This window comes from Haliotis rufescens, unplaced genomic scaffold, assembly GCF_023055435.1.
Source record: "Haliotis rufescens isolate VD_foot unplaced genomic scaffold, xgHalRufe1.0.p SCAF_2, whole genome shotgun sequence".
NCBI lineage: Eukaryota > Metazoa > Mollusca > Gastropoda > Lepetellida > Haliotidae > Haliotis > Haliotis rufescens.
The window spans coordinates 38,171,296-38,192,099 of record NW_025963890.1 but is presented as its reverse complement, the minus strand read 5'-3'; the positions used below and the strand labels follow the sequence as shown (position 1 = coordinate 38,192,099).

At 39.4% G+C, this 20,804-nt stretch overlaps 2 protein-coding genes across 8 annotated transcripts in view; both read right to left on the bottom strand.

Moving 5' to 3' along the window:
- Positions 1-20,804, bottom strand: part of LOC124151046 (multiple epidermal growth factor-like domains protein 10) — a 192,372-nt gene that overhangs the window by 102,337 nt on the left and 69,231 nt on the right. The gene's annotated exons all lie outside the window — the stretch shown is intronic.
- Positions 1-20,804, bottom strand: part of LOC124128987 (receptor-type tyrosine-protein phosphatase epsilon-like) — a 116,684-nt gene that overhangs the window by 44,649 nt on the left and 51,231 nt on the right. For 6 of the 7 annotated variants that reach the window (XM_048399913.1, XM_048399916.1, XM_048399917.1 and 3 more), the window contains one exon: positions 19,312-19,446. In XM_048399913.1, the coding sequence (XP_048255870.1) occupies positions 19,312-19,446 (135 nt within the window). Of the gene's footprint in view, positions 1-6,649; positions 6,923-19,311; positions 19,447-20,804 lie in introns of those variants that run through there. The other variant, XM_048399914.1, reaches the window with a different exon arrangement.

The following is a 20,804-nucleotide window of genomic DNA, read 5'->3' as shown; positions in this document are numbered from 1 at the left end:
TAATCCTTGGTGACTTTAATGCCCACCATCCTTTGTGGGAAGACAAGAAAGTGTCGTGTTCAAATGGGTTAAAGACAACAATCTCATAACCCAAACAACGGTATTCCCACACATTGTGACATATATCCGCAACACCTGGATTTTAATTTACCTCACAATTGTCACAAAGAAACTTTTTTCATATTGCCCATGACTTCGCCCTTCCCATACTCACCTACATAGGTCGCCCACCACAGTTAGAGGAACACCCAAATTCTCAGTCCACGTGGGACTATGCAAAGGTTGATTGACCCAAATTCAGAGAGGAATGTACATAATTCATATCTGCAGAAATTGACATAATTTCGCCTTTGCAAATATTGCCGTATCTGAAAAATCAGTTAATAAAACCCCATGAACCCGACACAACTCGTAGCATTCATAGATAATACATGTGTTCACATTATACAATGTACACATTATAAGCAGTCAGACAGTGTATAGCCAGACATGACCGTAAGGTAAACCTAATAAACACCGAATAGAATAAACAGACACAAGCCAATGCTACTATGCGTTGGGTTTTGATTAAGTGTTATGTGTGGTGTTACTCACTATAGTTATGATTGTAAAAGGACTATTGTAGGCGTTTGTTATTTTCTTTTTATCGAGACACAGACAAAAGTGTCCCAGAAGTGGTTTTGAATTGTATAATACTATATTTAGGGCGTACGCGTGTATTATGCCTTTGTCGCTATTAAAACATCCGGGTAACTCATCGCTAGGAATACAGGAAAATACACTCTTCAAAACAAGAAACGCACAGGTCGATTTTTAGTATTTATATATTATTAATTTATTAATTTATTTTACCTAATAAAGTCGATATATTTAATCTCCTGTGACCGCCCGGGCAGCAATCACGGCTCTGCATCTCCTCGGCACTGACTGGATAAGAATACGAACTGTGTCCTGCGGAATTCTGCGCCATTCTGTTTGTAACGCTTTGGCCAGTTGTCTGAGTGTCTGCGGCGTGTTTTGACGTTGACGTACACGGACACGCCTGTTGAAACAGCTCCCTCTGGTGGTGAATGATTGGAAGAAGGTGAGGTTGAAGAATTTGATTCAAGTAACGATTTGCTGTCACATTTCCCTGAGCCATAACCAAATCAGATCTCCTGGTGTAGGATCTTACCACCCACACCATGACACTACCGCCACCGAAATTGTCGAATTCATACACACAATGTGTGGCAAAACGCTCATTTCGACGACGATAAACACGTTGTATTCCATCTCGGGTGATAAAGAAATCGTGATTCATCGCTAAACCACACTCGGCTCCATTTTCTCAAATTCCATGGCTGTAAGGTATGGCACCAACGGAAGCGTCGCTGTCGATGGATCTGTTGCAAAACAGGGACGATAATTATAACTTGTCTTCTGGTGCGGATTCCAGTCTTGCGATGATAGTTCCCGACACTCGGTCCGATATCCTCGGCTAATAAATACGGCTTAATGTATTTCACATGCTCACTTTTTTATTGGCATCGTACGCAGACCATTCGTGGCTGATCATATGCTTTATGTCTTTCCCCTCTTTGGATTTGTTTGGTTGTCTGGATTAACGCAACACTCAACAATAGTCCAGTTATATAACGGCAGTCTGACAGTCCAGTGTCCTGTGCAACGATGCAAGCCGCCAGGGAAAGCAAGCTGACAAACACCGAGCCTGTCCACCAGATCCTGTAAGTGACAGTCGCCTCCTACGACCACCATAGTTTGCTGGGGACATACACTCACCCGAAAGCACCGGGCTCATGTTGGATTGTTCATATGACAGATATATCATTTAGACCATAAGCCTTTGACGTTTTGATTTGCTGTGACAATTTCATGAAGTAGTTGATGTTGCAGGATGATGTACGGTTGCTTTATGACTTTGGTCGTCATTGCTGGGCTGATGGAGGAAAATGCCAGCAACTACGTACGCTAATCTGTGACAGTGTACAGCTTCTGTATACAGTTGGTAGTTATCATTTGAAAGACTATTTATTTTAATACTGAACAACGTTACAGATAAAATGCTGCCCTGTGGGACACCATGATCCTGATTTTAATGATCAGACAGGGTAGAACCCACGCGGACTTGAAATTGTCTGTCAGTTAAAAACTTGGATATATATTGAGGCAAACGTCCTCGCAATCCAAAGTCAAGTAAATCTTTTAAAATACCGTGCTTCCATGTAGTGTCATATGCTTTTTTCTAGATCGAAAAAGATAGACACTGCATGTTGCTTATTTACAATGGCATACTTAACGAATGACTCCAGTCGAACGAAGTGGTCAATGGTACTGCGATTTTTACGGAATCCACATTGGATATTTGTGATTAAGTTATTGGATTCTAAGTACCAGGTTAATCTGTTATTGACCATGCGTTCCATGGTTTTGCAAACGCAACTAGTCAAGGAAATTGGTCGATAATTGGAAGGATCAGTATGATCACGTCCAGGTTTAGGTATGGTAACTATTATAGCATCACGCCATGAAGAAGGAAATTCTCCTGACGTCCAGATTTTATCAAATATCATCAAGAGGGTTTCTAAACAGGATTGCTGTAAATGTTTTAAGAGTTGATAATGTATATCATCAGACCCTGAAGCAGTGTCATGAGCTTGCCCAGGGGCAGTATTGAGTTCATGAATGGAAAAGATTTCTTAATCATGTTCCATACCTTAGATATCGGCGTACGTGGATTTATCTTGGAGACATAATTTTGCCAAGACTGACGCTTTTTTTGTTTAAATGTACGCCGTGCCTTAGCGTTTAATATTTTAAATTTATTTAAATTGTGGACCATAGGATGGCGACGGAAATATTGTTCATCTTTTTCCCTTGCCTTCCTAGCTAGTTTGCAATCATTGCTGAACCATAGTTTACGTATGTGAGGATTTGAAGAGGACTTCGGAATACATTCATCAGCTATTTTATTTAGGATATCAGAAAAATGTTTTATAGGTTCAGAAACATCAAGAAAACCATCAGGTTTTAGATGATTAGTGCAAAGGGTTTCATATAAAGCCCAGTTTGCCGTAGTAAAATTCCATCGTGATGGTGTCACAGATTGTAAAATGGTAGGAAAATGGTCACTTACACATAGGCCATCTTGGACTGACCATTCAAATTCCAGAAGTAAATTAGAATCTACAACTGACAGGTCTAGACAAGAAACGTGCCAGTTGCAGGATATAGATATGTGTGAGTACCATCATTGAAAATACACAAATCATTATTCAAGAGAAAATCCTCAAGTATCTTTCCTATATTATTCGTGTCATTACTACCCCAAAGAGGGTTATGGCCATTTAAATCTCCCATGATAACACAGGGCTTAGGGAGTTGGTCATATAGTGCTTGACTATCAGACTGTCGAAGAGAGTGCGAAGGTGGTACATACAATGAACATAATGTAAAAACAATATTTAATGTTACACGCTACGCAACAGCCTGAAGAGGGGCATTGAGAGGAATAGGACTGTGAATGACGCCCTGCCTCACCATAACAGACGATCCACCAGTTGCTTTATCCCCTGTCGTAAATCAAACTTATCGGAGGTTTTGAGGAAAGTTTCCTGTAAGCAAATTGTTGATGGTTTTAAATCTTGAATTAGTAGCTGAAGATCATTAAAATTGTTCCGAAGTCCTCTACAAATCCATTGTATGAGGGTAGCAGAGCAACTCATGGGGGTCCAACTGGAGAACGTGAGCCGGAGGAAGACCCTCTCCGTTGTATTGGCGGAGATGGGGTGACTTCCATATCTAGAGGTTCAAAGGAGTTATGAACCTCCAGAGGTACTGTCAATGGTAAAGGCACCTCAATGTGTTTCAGGGCCTTTGATTCTTTCTTTTTTCCTTTTCTTTTTCTTTTCTTGTCATCATTTCAGTTAAAGGTACAGTTCCAGGTACAGGTTCAGGTGACGGTTGCGGTGCAGATTGTGGCCGAGGTTCTGTAGAAACTACAGTTTGTGAAGCTGATGATGAAACATTGGTCTTGTCAGAATTTATTGAAAACAAAATGGTCTGTTCATCTGAAACCCAGTTAATAGCCGTTTGGCTTCGAGTGGAGACGAGGAGACTGCAGCAGAGTAAGTCAGCTGAGAAGAAGAGGTGGGTGACTCTTGGTATAATAATTTTTTTGCTTCTGTGAAAGAAATGTCGTTGGTGTGTTTGATTTTTAGAATCTTTGTATGTCTCTCATAACAGGGGCATGATTTATATGAGGACATGTGATCGCCGCTGCAATTTGCACATTTGATTGTATCTGTGCAGTCTGTGCTTCCATGGGTCTTACTGCAGCGGGAACAAACGGGCGAGTTTCGACAAGATTTCGCACCATGTCCAAACTGTTGGCATTTGAAACAACGGAGTGGATTTGGTATACATACATCCACTCCGATGTTGAAATACCCTGCTTTGATTGATGATGGAATCTTTGCGAGAGCAAACGTGAAAAGGTAAGTACTAGTTTTAATAATCTGTCCTTGTGAATCTCTTCACAGAAGTCACACCTTGATTTTTTAGTTCTGTTACAATATCCTCCTCAGACATGTCTGAAAGGCATTTTGCACGATCTCGTACAATGCCTCGACATGAATTCAGAGTTTTGTGCACAATCTCAGTATTTGCAAAGTGATGAGCTTGGAGTAGATTTAGAGACTGTTGTCTCCGTGCACATTCCACAAGTAAGGAGCCGGAACGGAGACGAGTAACATTTGTAACATTTCCACATATACCTTCTATGGATTTGGAAGCTACAAAGGGGTTGATTTTGAGGGGATCACCATCAACTAGTTCTACAACAAGAAAACGGGGCCAAGAATCAACAATGTGTGCAGAATCTTCATCAGAAGATGTTGCATTATGTGTGTCAATATGAAGTCTTCTTGTCTTTGATCGAGAACCAGTGAACATTAGCCATGATGAAAGAAATATATTCGACACCCTTGCTCCCCACCCGCCATGGAGTGTCAACAAGGACATTGTTGTAGTGGAAACCGACTACAAACACAAGGGTTACAAGGGTGCTATACTCCAGCAAAAAGGACACAGGTAGCTAAAATTGTCAAACAGGGGAAAAGCCAGGCTGGCTCCGCCCAAGACATTTACCTTAAGACCAATAGAACCTGGAGGTCAATAATGCCAGATTGGCCCATGAGCCACCGACTTCTGGCATAGGACTCTAGGCAAAGTTATTTACAACATGACTTTTATTATAATATTACATGTTGAGGATACAGTAAAAACAATGATTTTGAAGTGCAGCTTATCCATGCACAGGGCATGGCTTGACCAGCCGAGCGACCTCTTATGAAATAAGAAAATGCGTGATATATTTGCGTGGGAAACATTTCAACACTGTATATAATTATACAGATCCAACGTTTTTTTAGATAATACATGTGCTCACATTATACAATGAACACATTAGCAGCAGTCAGAAATTGTTTAGCCAGACATGACCGTAAGGTGAGGTAACAGGATATACAAACACAAGCCAAGGCTTTTATGCGTTGGGTTTTAAGTCAGTGTTGTGTGTGGTGTTACTCACTATAGTTACGATTGTAAAAGGACTATTGTTTGTTCATTTTTTTTAATCGAGACACAGACAGTCTTAAGTGTCCCCGAAGTGGTTTTGAATTGGATGATAATATATTAAGGGCGAGTATTATGCTTTCGTCACAAATTTACTATCCAGCTCACATTCTAAAGACGATCAAGCTACTTATCAGATCTTTTTTTATTTATGAATATAATTGTTCACTCATGGTTTAAATAACCCTGAAACCTTTCGAACATACTTCTTTAATGTATTATACTTAAAAAATGAACGCGTGGGAGTTGTTTATCGTACAATAAACACTGCAGGTAGAATAGGCCATGAGGGTAGTGTGTATTATGTATTACGTATTATGTGTTACGTCACATACCATGAAATAATTGTATATCAATTGTGTGAGATCCACAAATCAATTAGATATAAATGCATTGTACTCTGGGCCACGAGGCCTCCAATACTGAAATAAAGAATCTTGAATCAATATAAGGACGTCATGTAATCTATATGCAACACACTATGTCCACAATGTCATTAATTAATGCCACTACGCCTTTAATAATGAAATGCAGGAGAACCAATTTTTTTCCAGTTAATATAAATATTTGTCTGAACCATACCCGAATAGGCTTCCCATGAGTGAGTTTGTGAAATGTTATGTTTCCCCAAAGAAATGAGACACTGCCACATCCTTCACACTCGTTTTCCTGAACAAGTGCCATCTATACAAAACTAAACTCCTGTGATCTATTCAGTGAAGTGACATTATAAATATACTGATGCAGATCTGCCTTTTGTCATGTGTATATACTGTAAGTATTCTATCATGGCTGACATCAACACAATAACAAGCCTGGTCAGCAGGTTAAACGAGAATGTTGGGTGGTGAGACACTACGAGTATCTCACTATCGACAAGTGATACTCACGCGACTCGTTTTGTGTCGGTATACTTGTAAGTAACCTCATGTCCTAATCCATTTTAGAAAAACTAACAGATCAATATTACAGAAAAAGCTGGTACTGATACCTGTATACTAAAGACAATACTTACCTGTAACAAGGCTCAGACTGGCAATGAAAACCACAGCACTGTCGAACACCGCCATTGTGACACACTGTCGCACAGACTAGGAAGGAGATCTAGATTATGTTCCTAATTACATGTGTTCGAAACCATCCATTGCACAAATGGGACTCTCGTTGATGTCGGACTGCATGACAACTTGCTTTTACTGTGACATTAAACTTATCTAATGAGGCTTAACATGCCCAAAGCTATACTATTTGTGACGACACAAGTATCGTTGCAGGGTAAACAGTTGTTACATTTATACGTGCGTGTGTTAACCAGGTTATATAAATAACCATGCACTTCAATGCATGAAAAGACAGGTGACCCATCGCTGGGTATGCAGGCAACATATACCTTACTCTACCAGGATAAATGCTTCATGGTGACTACTTCTGCGTAAGAAGGCCGGATAATGTATCAGCCCCGCATGCCAAGGATACAAAGCGTGCATGTTCATTTTACACTGTTTGTTAAAAGAAGAAAAAACCCTGCTTTACAAGCAATATCTGCCGCATTGTTTGCTATTTTGTAAACTGATACTGTGTGCTTATGCACAGTTATGATACTGCATGTTGGGCGGAAGGCCATCAGTTGAAATATATATACTTGAAACAAGTGTATATCAATATCATATAAAAATTATGCAGTCGAATTTTTAATTATGTCGGAGTTTACGAGTTTAATCTGAATAGTGAATCAATATTTTATAGAGCTGTACATATTGTACATACACATCTGTGTATCTAATACCGCTGATAACTGACTGAGTATTGTAATGTTGTTGTTTTGTGTGAGAGAGAGTACCTTAAAGGAACCTGGTGCTTTTTGGTAAGTGCCGATAAATGGGCATCCGGCGGTTACAAAGTTTTACCTGACAGATTGTGTATCATAGATGTCGAAGATAGATGCTTACCATGTCAGCCGCTGCTTTGTGTGGCCCAAATCGTTCGTTTCAGGCCGTCTTGAAATACCTTGAATGGTGCTGCTAGTGTGGAAAACAATATTCGCGTATTGATTTGTAATTGACCGACTATCAAAACACAATATCATTAACAATATCGTTGTGATTATTTCTGACACAATTTGTGCAAGGTTTATGGAAATTTACGAAGCTGAAATATGGCAATAACTGTAGACTGAACGGGATGTTTCTGCCACAAAATGTGAGTTCTCCCCCATGAATCGCCTCTTCCAATTGAACTGTTGACTCAACTCAATCTGTTAATACGCTATTGTGTCACTGGATTTTGTTTTCTTTACAGGTTGCTGTCGCATCTCAGGAGTACTGCTGTGCGGCGCAAGGCAGCAAAGAAACACTTAATTTATGTTGATCCATATTGTGTGTGTGGCGGATGCTACCCGTATGCTTATCCTTTTTAGAAAAAAAGTGTTGGTGTGACTGATCCATTTGAATGGTTGTCAGTGTTGTTTTGCCCCTGTGCACCCACGGAATCTGTTTCGGCGGATAAACGACACTAGTTATTCTCTGTAGTTGACGTTGTATATTTACCGTAGACTTGTCAGCTTACATACATCATGACAAAGTATGTACATATGAATAAATAAGTGGTTTATTAAATCTGGACCTTTATATCAAAAAGGACATAACACGCACAGTCAAAACCATTTGCCTCTAACTCGGATATGTCGGATCTCTGGTTGCGTCGAACGGTTCCCGCAAACTATCATTATTTTAACCCACTATTGTGTTGATGTGTTGAGGCTCAGCAAACACATGTATAAGGATAATGTCAATGTTAATCAAAATCCCCAAACCATCGTAATATGTAACGAATGCAATACTAAGGACTACGCTCTCTTTGTTAAGTACAAAGTCTAGTACTTTCGGGGTTCCGTCTTATCCGGGACTCGAACACACATTCCCGGAGTGGGGTACCTAATCGCCAGCACACAAAGTCAGCGATCTAACCCACTCAGCCACCGAGGCTTCCACGCAAAAAATTAAAGTCCGACGACTGGTAGTCAAGATCACTTCGTTCGAGTTGTTATATTTGATCCCTTTCTAAATCGCAATGTGTATTCACTTCCTACTATGTGAAGGAAATGCAAGTACGCGTGTACGGTCAAACTGGTGAGTGAGTGAGTTGGGTTTAACGCTGCTTTAAACAGTATTCCAGTTATATCGCGGCGTGTCAGCCCGAAGTGATGCAGGTCTCAGACGTTTACCACTTCGGTGAAACCCACGAGCACGGGTATGGTGCTGACAAACCAAGAAACCGGGATTCGAACCCACAATCATAGGTTTCTGGCGTGCCCAAGGGACGCAACTCCGCACAGCGAATCGCGGGTCCTTAGACGACTGGGCCACCCGTGCCCCCTTAAAAGTATCAAAAGCTTTTGAAAAATGTATAAACAAACAGTAGAATCTACCTTTCTTTTTGCGGGCATATTTCTGGATCATTGCATGGAGTGAAAATATATGATCAGCAGTGGAATAATTTGATCAAATAAAGTTATATATAAAGTTAATTTGTATATCGACTAGAGCGGAGTTTGTAACTGTTCTTGTTTAAAGAAAAATTGGACTTAATTCACGTGGACTTCAACTGCACAATGAGCAGTGGCATGGCAATAAATTCGTAAACAACACAGCCTGTGATCATCATGTGTTCGGGTAATGTAATCAAGTAGTGATCACAGATTTATTTTGATTTATATCCCATTTATATTATATAGACAATCATGGGTCACCAATGAGTCTGAGTGTTTACTGGCTTTATATCTGGTTAGTATACACTGTACAAATGACCCTTGCACCGAGTCTACTCGTTCAACCGTAACACATCCTCTATCCCATGGCTGATCATTTTGTGGTTACATTCCTGCTCAATATATAGACCCCAGGGAAGTAGTTTATATGTATTACATTCGCAATGTGGACAATGGTAGCACATTGCCTATTTAAAGAATCAAAATACCACACGGAATTTGGTATCAACGTTTTTCTAACCTGGGATGGCCAACTGATCCAGGTCTGTCCTAGTTCATATCATGACCCGTTATCGATGCTGGTGCGTTGTCATCCAAAATTCTCCTATGCTTGGTTTGTGCTCATCAGATCCAGACTATATGATAATAGTCTTTAATCTGCGTCGCTGCAGGTTTATTGGTCATATTAAACTTGTGCGAGCAACGTTCACCTTTCAGCACCAAAACAATATGCAAACTGTTTCCCGAATAAAATCCCCCAACAAAGTTAGCCACTTAGTACAGTGTTAACTGTACTGTTTGATGAAGCATATATATTTTACAGCTTTAAATCAATAATGAACCACAAAAGAATAATGTCCAGTATCATATGTGATATACATAATGAAACAATTGAATTATTGCATACATTTGAAAAACTGTTGTCGTTTCTTAAAAGCAAGAAATATATATTTAGCTAATTTATTAATCACATGTTCATTTTGGCAAGACATAAGAGTGCAAAATATATGAAATGAAAGTCGTGAATGGTAATACTTAGGTATAAGGCTATTTCTTTGATCTGAGTAAAATTGACATTCTATGCAGAAATGATACTCAGTTTCATTACACAGACTACACAAAATGGACATTAGCGTTCATCTCTAGAAAGACCAACTTTTCTACCTTCTTCAAGCATTAGGTTATGACTAGAACAAAGGAAAAGACTAAGAGCAAATTGATATACTCTAACTGGTATTGATGTTAAATATTTTTCTAATACATTGCATGGTTAAATTTGTGAATACATAGTAAATTTGGAAAATGTTTTTAATTTACTTAAACAAGTTCGCTGATCTATACTTGTATATCTTTGCTTAAAACAAACGATAAACTTATTTACATTTGGAATATCTTGATTACACCAGACAGAACCAAAACCATATGATGATAATATTTGTTTTGCATGAAAAACCCAACATTCAATACTTTTCAAGGCGGCGTCATTAGCTATGTTAAGGTGACATCATTAAACAGGCCAAAACAGATCTGAAGGGTCTGGAAGGAAACTGGACGGTGCTACTTTGATTAATTTCTCTACCGTTCTTGCAACAGAATCCCTGGAATCACTGTTATAGTAAGATAACACAAGGCCCCATCAGACTTATCACCTACGTGTGGGATCACCCTGACCGACAAAATAGAGCAAGACCAGTTCCCCCCCTTAACAATGATCTGTTAGTTGGCAGTTCTCCAAGATTAATGCTGTCGAATCCCATTCCTTTTGATCAGACGTCTCACATCTTCAACCTGTCGTCGAATCGAGGGCCTGCACTGACGCCTGTGGTAAGGTAACGCGATATTGACTGAAAACATTGACTGTGACATTCTGAAGGATTACATGGAGTTCCATGTGGTAATGTTTAAGTCTTGATTGTTGATCAATTACTGAGCAACTCAACCCCCTCCTCCAAACTTGACGCAATACCTTCGTGTTTGTTGTCATTCGTGGCATAACTTGTAATGAAGTTGATAATGCATGCATTTTGACAATACAATTGCAAGTATCTTTATTGACACTGTCCCTGGTTATAACATGTTTAACATTGCAAGTCACTGCGTACATCTATTTCAATGGGCTCAGCATATTTCCTGCGTTGAGTTTACATTGTCTATTCACTCAAAATAGACCGGCTCGGTCGGGTAGCCTAGTGGTTAAAGCGTTCGCTCGTCACGCCGAAGATCCGGGTTATGATTCCCGATATGGGTACACTGTGTGAAGCCCATTTCTTGTGTTCCCCGCCGTGTTATTGCTGTAATATTGCTAAAAAACGGGGGTAAAACCATACTCACTCACTCACTCAAAATAGACCGAGTTGTCGTTTCTTGTTAATATTAGCCAACACATACAAAGGAGAGTCAAACCCTTTACACCATAGCTATCGTTCATGCTTTTGTATGTTATATTGTGGATAATGACACTTAGACACATCACATTGAGTATGAACTTATTCGGTTTGTTTAAAATTCCGCAAATAACAATAAAACTCGCTTTCTACATTTATTGTTTATTAAGAAATTCTTTATGTGAAACACTATTGCATTCTTCTATGTAAATATACCAGGATATAGCAATGGTACCAGCCATTTGAAAGACTGGGAAATGTGAGTGAAGGTATGAGAAAAGACAATGAGAAAGTGATAGAAAAGCATGTTAGCTTCATTACCTACGGAACAAGGTGAAAAGTGACACACTGATAAAGTAAACACGAGAAACAATAGTCAGTAGACGGTAAAACATATTTACAAGAACAAGTGGTGTTTCTTCTTTTAAAAAACACTGGTACGTCTGATCCCGAGAGCTTATAAATGTCTTAATGTATTCAATACGCAATTTTTGATTTCTTCAATGATTTGATTTTCGCGTGCACGGTTCTTGCAAAAACTGGCAAAACGAGAGCACCCTGCCGAGGAGTGCGGGTTTTAACATTTTTTTATAACAAATGTGAATGGTTACTTGTTTACTTTTACGAGTTTAACCTAAAAATATATAAATATGATTAAACTCCACAATTGTCCGGGTTTTATTTTTACAAAGTAATAACTATAACCATGTTTTTTTCAATATTTAGACCACAAATAAGTTTACTTAAACACATTACATATTTCACTTCTCGTTTGTTTGTTGCACTCAGCAATATTCCAGCTATATGAGGGTGGAGGCCTGTATATAATCGTGTCTGGCCCAGATACCAGTGAATGATATCATGAGCAACAATCGACGCCGTCGAGATGTGATGACACGCCACCCAGCCTGACCACCGATCCATTAAGTCGGACCTTACGACAAAGAAACGTTTGAACTACAAGACATATACGTATACATTTGCAATAAAATATATGTTTAGTTTGTAGTTTTAAGAAACCTAACGTTCTTTAATAGTTTCGAACAAACGCAAAACAAGGTAATTCAATCTATCCTAATGATCAAACAAATATTGTTAAGGAATATCGCGAGAGTGGTGACTGACAAGGATTTCAAGGTACATATTTACAGTTAAATTACAGATACTAATCATTACAATGACACACCTGAAGGAGACTACTGAAAAAAACATAATCTAGCGAGAGTCTCAAGGTAAATGACAAAGGGAACATGTATCATTGAAATGGTTATAACTGCCGAAAAACATAAGTTCGACCCAGTTAACGTCTCTTCCCATAACGTCTCAGAATATAATCTTACTGTTTTCATTAGCGTTATACTTTACGTCATTGTCACGTAGCGTTACAGTGTGGGATAAAAACGACAAAAAAGGACACGTATAAACAACGAACAATACAAATTCATCAAGTCAAAATACAAGGTACATAAGAATATGATCATTAGACGTATAACATAAAATGGTGAACAAAATAATATGCATTACTTCGTGTTTTGCAATCAGTGGAGCAAGGTTAAATAACGACTGTGACATTAGGTGAACAAGAATTGCTTCCCTATAAACATTTTGCATCGCAAGTCAGCCCAGGCATTTGTGGCCCATGTTGAACACCAGTACCTTACAATACCATACCATTCCGCGTACTCTTATTCTTGCTTTACTTCACTCACGATAACTGCCAAACCAGTAAGTTAACACACAACAGTGAAGATGAAAATCAGAAAACATTACGCTTTGCTACTATGACATGTGATAATGTAAACAATAAAATGAAGTTATTATTGTTATTTTTCAGGATTCGTTGGCATGGAACACATGGAAGCCAATAAAAGTTCTGAGCGTTCTGATAAAGGTCTGTCTATCACACTGATCTTGGCATGGACATACAATGCATGTATTTGAGAAATGTGTAATCTGATGCTGATAATTTTCCATTTTGACATCTATACAAGCAAAATACCAAGCAACATTAATAAGGTCCATGATCGTGAATCCTTTTTTTCCTAGTTTCAAGAAAGGTTGTTGGACAACGAGGTATCTATTGCCTCATTTCTGGGTTCTTTGCACGTCAAATCAATACGACGTGGTGTAACAATAATGTTGTTCAACATTTTCGTGATTGCACAGACATGTGATTCTGAGATTAGATTATCTTAATATTCTTACTTTTGAATGACATCATACGTTGACATCCTATCTCCCTCTTTTATGAGGTCATTCAGTTCAACATAGTCTTGACCCTCAACACCGGAAACATGCGCGTTTGCAGGAATATCCCCAGTGTCTCCTGTAACAGTCATATTTCTCCCGTCTTTAGGATCTGTGCAAGCAGATGATCGCCATGTCAGTCTGAAACAGGAAAGTATGTCGGACAATCCCATAAAAACGCTCATGCTTAAATTATTCTGAAAAGAATGATTTTAATACCGAACGTATAAGGTTTATAAAATGCGTGCAGTTACCTTCCAGTTCGAAGCAGACATGTGGTCAGTCCAGCAATAAGCAACAACATCACAGCCATTCCTACTGCTCCCCCGATGACACCAATTGTTACAGGTGAAACTGGATTGAATGCCATGACACACATTAATAGCACCATTATGTTATGCTGCACATAAGATATTTTGCGTCATCCATATGTCAGCTTAACGTATATATACGCAACAACAAAAGTTCCTGTGACACCAATATTTCAGTGAATTTTTCAAACAAGTAAAGTTTGGTTTTCAATATTGTAGTACATGTGTGGAATCAAGTCACAAAAACGAAGCTGCTACAGAAAAGCATACATTCCGTGCAAAAGTTGACTTTTATGCAAGCCCCGTGCATTTTACTACCCAAGAATGGGTATAAAAACATGTGCGTTAACGGGATTCCAGATGCATTGTTTAGCATCGGGCTGACAACGACTCAGAAAAACAACAAAAGTACGTAATTATACAACATTACAAAATGCCACGCCTGTCCGAAAATGAGCGTCTGCGAGCTATTGGTTTGCTTGAAGCAGGATCGAGTGATGTTGCAAGACAAGTAAACGTCCACAGAAACACCATCTGGTGTTTATGGCAACGTTGGCAACAGACGAATGCAGTCAGAGACCATCCTCGCAGTGGCAGGCCACCCGTAACCAATAATCGACAAGACAAGTGGATTTGAACAACAAACCTACGAAATCGATTCCAGCCAGCAACAGTGACAGCAAGAAGCATCCCTGGCCTTCGACGAATATCTCCATAAAACCGAACGTCGCCGCCTCAGATGTGCAGGGATTGTCACCAGAAGACCCGCCAGACGTCCCATTTTGACAAGAAACCATCTTCAAGCACGTCTTCACTGGTGCAGACAGCGTCCTACGCTGGACGGTCATGCACTGGGGACAAGTTCTATTCACTGACGAGTCTCGTTTTCACCTCAGCCACACCGATGGACGGATGCGAGTGTACCGACGTCGAGGTGAACGCTACGTTAATCATTGTGTCATGGAATCAGGTCGGTTCGGGGGCGGCAGCGTTATTGTATGGGGTGGGATTACAGCAAGACAGAGGACCCGTTTGATAGTGGAAGAGGGAAATCTCAATGGACAGCGCTACTGCGACGAGATCATCGGCCCTGTTATTTTAACCGTTTTTGCGTCGTCATGGCCCAGGCATTATCTTTCAACATGACAACGCCCGGCCTCATATTGCTCGACTTGTTCAGGATTCTCTTCAACAAAACAACGTGAATGTCATCCCCTGCCCTTCTCGATGGATGCCACGTGTTCCAAAGACACTCCAGAAACTTCGAAACTTGCTCCAGCAGATATGAACAGATATCGCACAGGACTTTGTGCGACGCCTGGCTCATTCCATGAGACGAAGATGTGTTGCTTGCATCGCAACCAGAGGTGGACACACACGCTTTTGATTTGTAAATCGACATTTTGGCATGTTCATGTTTATTTATGAAATCAAGCATTTTCTGAAGTAAGTATGGCCAAATAAACCATTTGAACACTTACAGGAGTCGTTTATCTGTTTCAAACCGAAATTGTTTCAGAATTGGTTAAAAAACATAACTTTGCATTAAATCTTATTCAATGCCACAGGAACTTTTGTTGTTCAGTATATATTGCGCCATGAAAACTGTGTTAGTATGATAAATGTTTAACATCAAACTGCTTTTAGTATGTGGTCCTTATGTTGATAAATTTAATAAGGGATCGCATAAGCACAAAAAAGATTCAACGAGATTCGAACCTCTGACATCCACATCACATCGGTCACCGGTAAAGCCGTCCAGACATTCTCCTGGACAGTGCCCATCGCCAACATTACACGTGACGCCACAGTAGCCGCAACGAGAACAGTCAGGCCCGAAGGTTCCAGGTTTACATTCTGAAGGTTAGCAATTCAGGTCTTAAGTAATGAAGTGATATCATTCACATGGGAACAAAAGCACGATCCAGTTACAACAAGGTGACTATTTGATAGAGAATGTTTTGTAATCCTATCAACAAAAACCTGAACACCCTTTCCCAAAGTGTTGTGCATTCATTATCCTGCACTTGCACTGCCACAGCTTTTAACCTTGTTATATAACTATTACCAAACCCTCAATTAGTGCCAATATGCTGCTAATATCCTCTGGTACAGGTTCACATCATGTAATGACCCAAAACGAGAATAATACGCTTTAGGACGATTCTTCCCGCTCGTACAAGTTGGACACAGAACAGGCGGAATTTAATTAAATTTTAACTCAGTCAGTATTTAGCCATCTTTCCTTCCTTTTATGCAGGAACCAGAGGAGGATGTTTTACAGCGACGGGAATGTAGAACTGAACCTACTGAACAATGAACATTTATTTCTCCTCTCTCCACCAGGGAGTTGCATCGGACATCACTTTCGTCACCTGTGCATCAAATTTGGAAATGTCTTCCACGTGGCTACCAACTGCAAGCTCCACTTAGGACTTAAATGGTGCAGCGTTGATATAAAAACGTCTGAACAAGAGTCCGTCGTAAGACACGCTTGGGGGTCTTGGTAGAAAGAGCATATCGGATTGCAGCTCCGAAGTTAAAATGTCAAAATGTAAACACTAAAAGCCGGAGCTGCAGGGATATCACTCGATACAAAAGGAAAGTTATCCAATTCTCGTGACACTAACTGACAATGACACTGATGAATCGAAGTGCCTTCTTATAAAATCAAAACAAATAAGGCCTATTTGACAAAAGAAACAACGTCTTTTTTTTACCTTTAAAAACACCTTCTGTGTTTTGAGTATTAAATATATGTTTTCAGAAGTACAATCAAGACAAATTGTGTGGTAGTCACGTTCAAGCTTATACAAGCATCACTAAGTATACACCCAATGACATATAGTGTCCTTTCGTGTGTAGCCATTGTGTGCCCAAATTGTTTTGCAATTGGACTCCTTTCTTCCTTGCTCACTGACATGACATCATTCGATCCAAAAACAGCATGTGTCCCTAGTCTGATTCACACTAACTGACAACTCCACCACACCTAAACTCATCCCTAGTGACCAAACATCATTCCATGTACAATTATACGTTTGGCATACAGTCATTATCACGATATTATTACTTTTACAGTATCACAACCACTGGAAAATGTACCTATTGATTTATACAAAGAATCCTCACCTTAAAAAAAATGAAACATAGGCATATATTTTAAAGGTATTCCATCATATATTCGCACTTTTGTACACGCTGATGATACTTCACAGATTTAAAACTGTTCACCAGATAATCCAGATTTACATGAATTACCTGATCCGGCGAGAACACCACAAAGCACGTTTCCTGCACACCGAAAGGTTCTATCATATGTTCCGTTGCAACATTTACATAACATCGGACCTCACACGGAGCTGAATAGAGTAGGGGCTATGAGGCTTCGGCGATGATGGCGAGAGAGTTCCGTAAGGTAACCGGGAAACAGCAAATCAGAAGGTTAACATGTTACCATTGCTACCGTGTTGTTAAACTCCATGGCCAGAGGGGCACACATGAAGGTGTTGAACGAAAATAAACAATAAGTGTTTCACCTGTTGTACAGTCAGTGTCTTTCCATCCGGGATTGCAGCCGTTTTCACACTTCCCGGTTACGTGATCACATGTTGATGTCTCACTGCAGTGTCTGGCAGAGCAGAGGAAAGCACAGCCGTCTCCGTAGGTATGAAAGCATTCTAACGCAAGTTTATGAATACATTAGTACCAGGCATCACATATGAAGGAACAGTTGATAATAGAAGACATGTGTACCCCTACTAGTGCATTGAGAACGTCTAACAACCCCTCTGGTTAGATGTATGAGTTTGTGGTTGAGATACCTAGTCTTTTTTCAAACAAGCTTGACCAGGTATCGACTTGTTGTAAAAACATTATGGTCTTACTCTGTGTACAGTCTGTTCCATTCCATCCTGCAATACAACCCCCAACACATTCCCCTGTCACGTGGTCACAGCTAGAGTTGTCGTCCTCGCAGTTCCTATTGTAGCATTTCTGATTACAGTTTGGTCCATACTTGCCAAGGGTACATTCTGGAACATGAAGTTCAGCATAGTTAAGCGAATGAACTATATGATTAATTACCATACCCTTGTTGCTTTTATTGTTATTTGGAGGTGTCCAAAGCACAGATTACATTTTGAAGTAGAAACATAGGTTCCTTGGGGATAATTTAACTATAGACATACACAAACACGCTCACACACGCTCACACACACACACACACACACACACACACACACACACACACACACTTAATCACTTTATTAAGAAATGTTACATAATTTAGGTCCGTTAGTAACATGAAACATGGCAAGCCACTTAGTCAGTGGTTTCATTCAAAACGTATAGAATGTTTGACAATAGCGGTTTCTGTATCTTACTCTATGCGCACTGCTTACACACAATGTCATTTCCTTGACTGGAAAAGTGAATACCAAAACCTTTTGTATGTTAAGCACACGTTCGGCAGTGTATTGAAGCTGACTGATTGATATTGGATTTAAGAATGTTTAAACGCAACATCAATGCCTGGACAGGTGGTATGACAAGATCTAACGCCCTTGCATATACATCAAGTATATCTATATGAATGTATTAGTATTTTGAAGTATAAACTAAGTCAGACTGTTTAAACACTATGGTTTGAGGGTCACACAACGACTTGGTGTACCCGAACCAAAATGTCTCACTGCAGTGTCTGGCAGAGCACGGGTAAGCACAGTCGTCTCCATCGGTAAGTAAGCATTCTAGAACGTATTTATGGATACATTTGTACCATGTATCAAATACGTAGGAACTATGACTTATTTAAATAAATTCATACCCTTATTAGTGTCATGCTTGAACCTATGGTTAGGCGCATCAAATTGTGTTTGAGGTACCTGGAGGCATTTCCAGCAGGTAAGCCCAGGTATCATTTGTTGTAAGTGCATTATATTCTTACTCTGTGTACAGTCTGTTCCTTTCCACCCTGTCAAACAACCCCCAACACACTCCCCTGTCACGTGGTCACAGCTAGAGTTGTCGGTCTTGCAGTTCCTATCAGAGCATTTCTTATTACAGTTTGGTCCATAATCGGCGGGGATACACTCTGAAAACATGAAGGTTTTTAATATAGCTACAAATGAGCTGTAGGCCCTCGATTGTTTTTATTGTTAGTTTGGGGTATTAATTATACAGACTAATATAACATCCTGAAGGTTGATTCTTGATGAAATATATCACCACAATATCAAATAGGAACCTGTGTCACACTTGTCTTGCTGCCAGCCTGGGAGACAGTCTCCACTCGGACAGACGCCGCTCACGTAGTCGCACACCTCACCGTCACAGTGGCAGTAGTTGGCACAGTCAGAGCCGAAAGCACCAGGACCGCAAACTATTAATGAGGGAACAGGGAGGTTATATGCATTTTACCTACCATGAAAACATTCACGTTAAACATGTACTCGTATCTACACGGATTAAAGTATACAACACAAATGTGTAAATTGAAAATTGTGTAATGATGGTTTGTAATTAGTTCCTTTCTAATCTTCTTTGCTTCCATTACTCGCTATTCTGTATAATAGAATGTAAAACTACTTAATGAACTTCATGTACACGCTTATGTGAACACATTTCAGAAACATATTATTAAAATTAGTAAAACCAGTATCCATAAAGTTACAGTAGTGTGTAGCAAGAACTGTGCTAAACGTACATTACTATTCAAATACTGTATAAAACTACTCACAAAGTTATTCTGAAGGAAAGGTATACTGTCGTCTGTAAATATGCGTTTGTTGCCATTCTTTTCCCTGGTTGTTATTACTCGTCAAATTGATAACGAAATAAAGTGAATTATAATTATTTGAGTTTAAGGCCTCTTTCAACTAAATTTATGTAGGGGAAATCCTAAGACTACGATGGTAATATACGTTTCTTTGGCTGGTTTAGGGCAAATATGTTGGGTGAAATGCGGCAGTTTAGACTACTTGTCGACCGATGCCCGTGTGTATAAAGTGGAATTTAGGAATAACAACAGTATCTAGTGTGTCATTTGTTTTGGTGACGCTTCCCTGTTTTTTATGAAAATGTAGTGACACTGTTGCAACTGCAGCTGTGCATACTCATTACTGCGGTGAGGTGTTCCTGGACAAATACATACAGAAAACTGTTTTGCATATGAATATACATATATGGAGATTCAAAGCATTTGTTAAACTACCACCTTACAAATTCATTAACTGACCATTTCTGATTACAAAAGCCAATTTAACGGTCGCATTATTTAGGAAACTAACCTGTTTACTATTTTCTGAATGATTGTCTGGAGACATTTTGAAATAATAATATGCATACGTGAAGGTTACAATAAGCCTTCTTGCTGTAGCTACAATATTCAAAGTATTGCAATACATTTTCACGAAGCACGATAAAAATTGACCAGGAGAATGTAATTCAACTGTTAAGGACAACATGGCGATTGAAATGTGGCGTGTGAAATTTGGATAAAATGCCAAAGTGTTGCGCACTGTGACTTCATAACAAAAATACCTGAGCCTTGCAAAACTTGTTTCATTAGATTTTTCTTTTGGGGTGACCATTGTTTGCCTAAACCCATATACAGAAACCTAGAATACACGTTGCTTGCCTCTCATATGTGCAAGTAAATAGTATTAACGTAAAAACAGTGCTTGAGAATGTACAGCGACATACAATGTACTTTGTTCAAATTCAACCCTTGCCACCTCA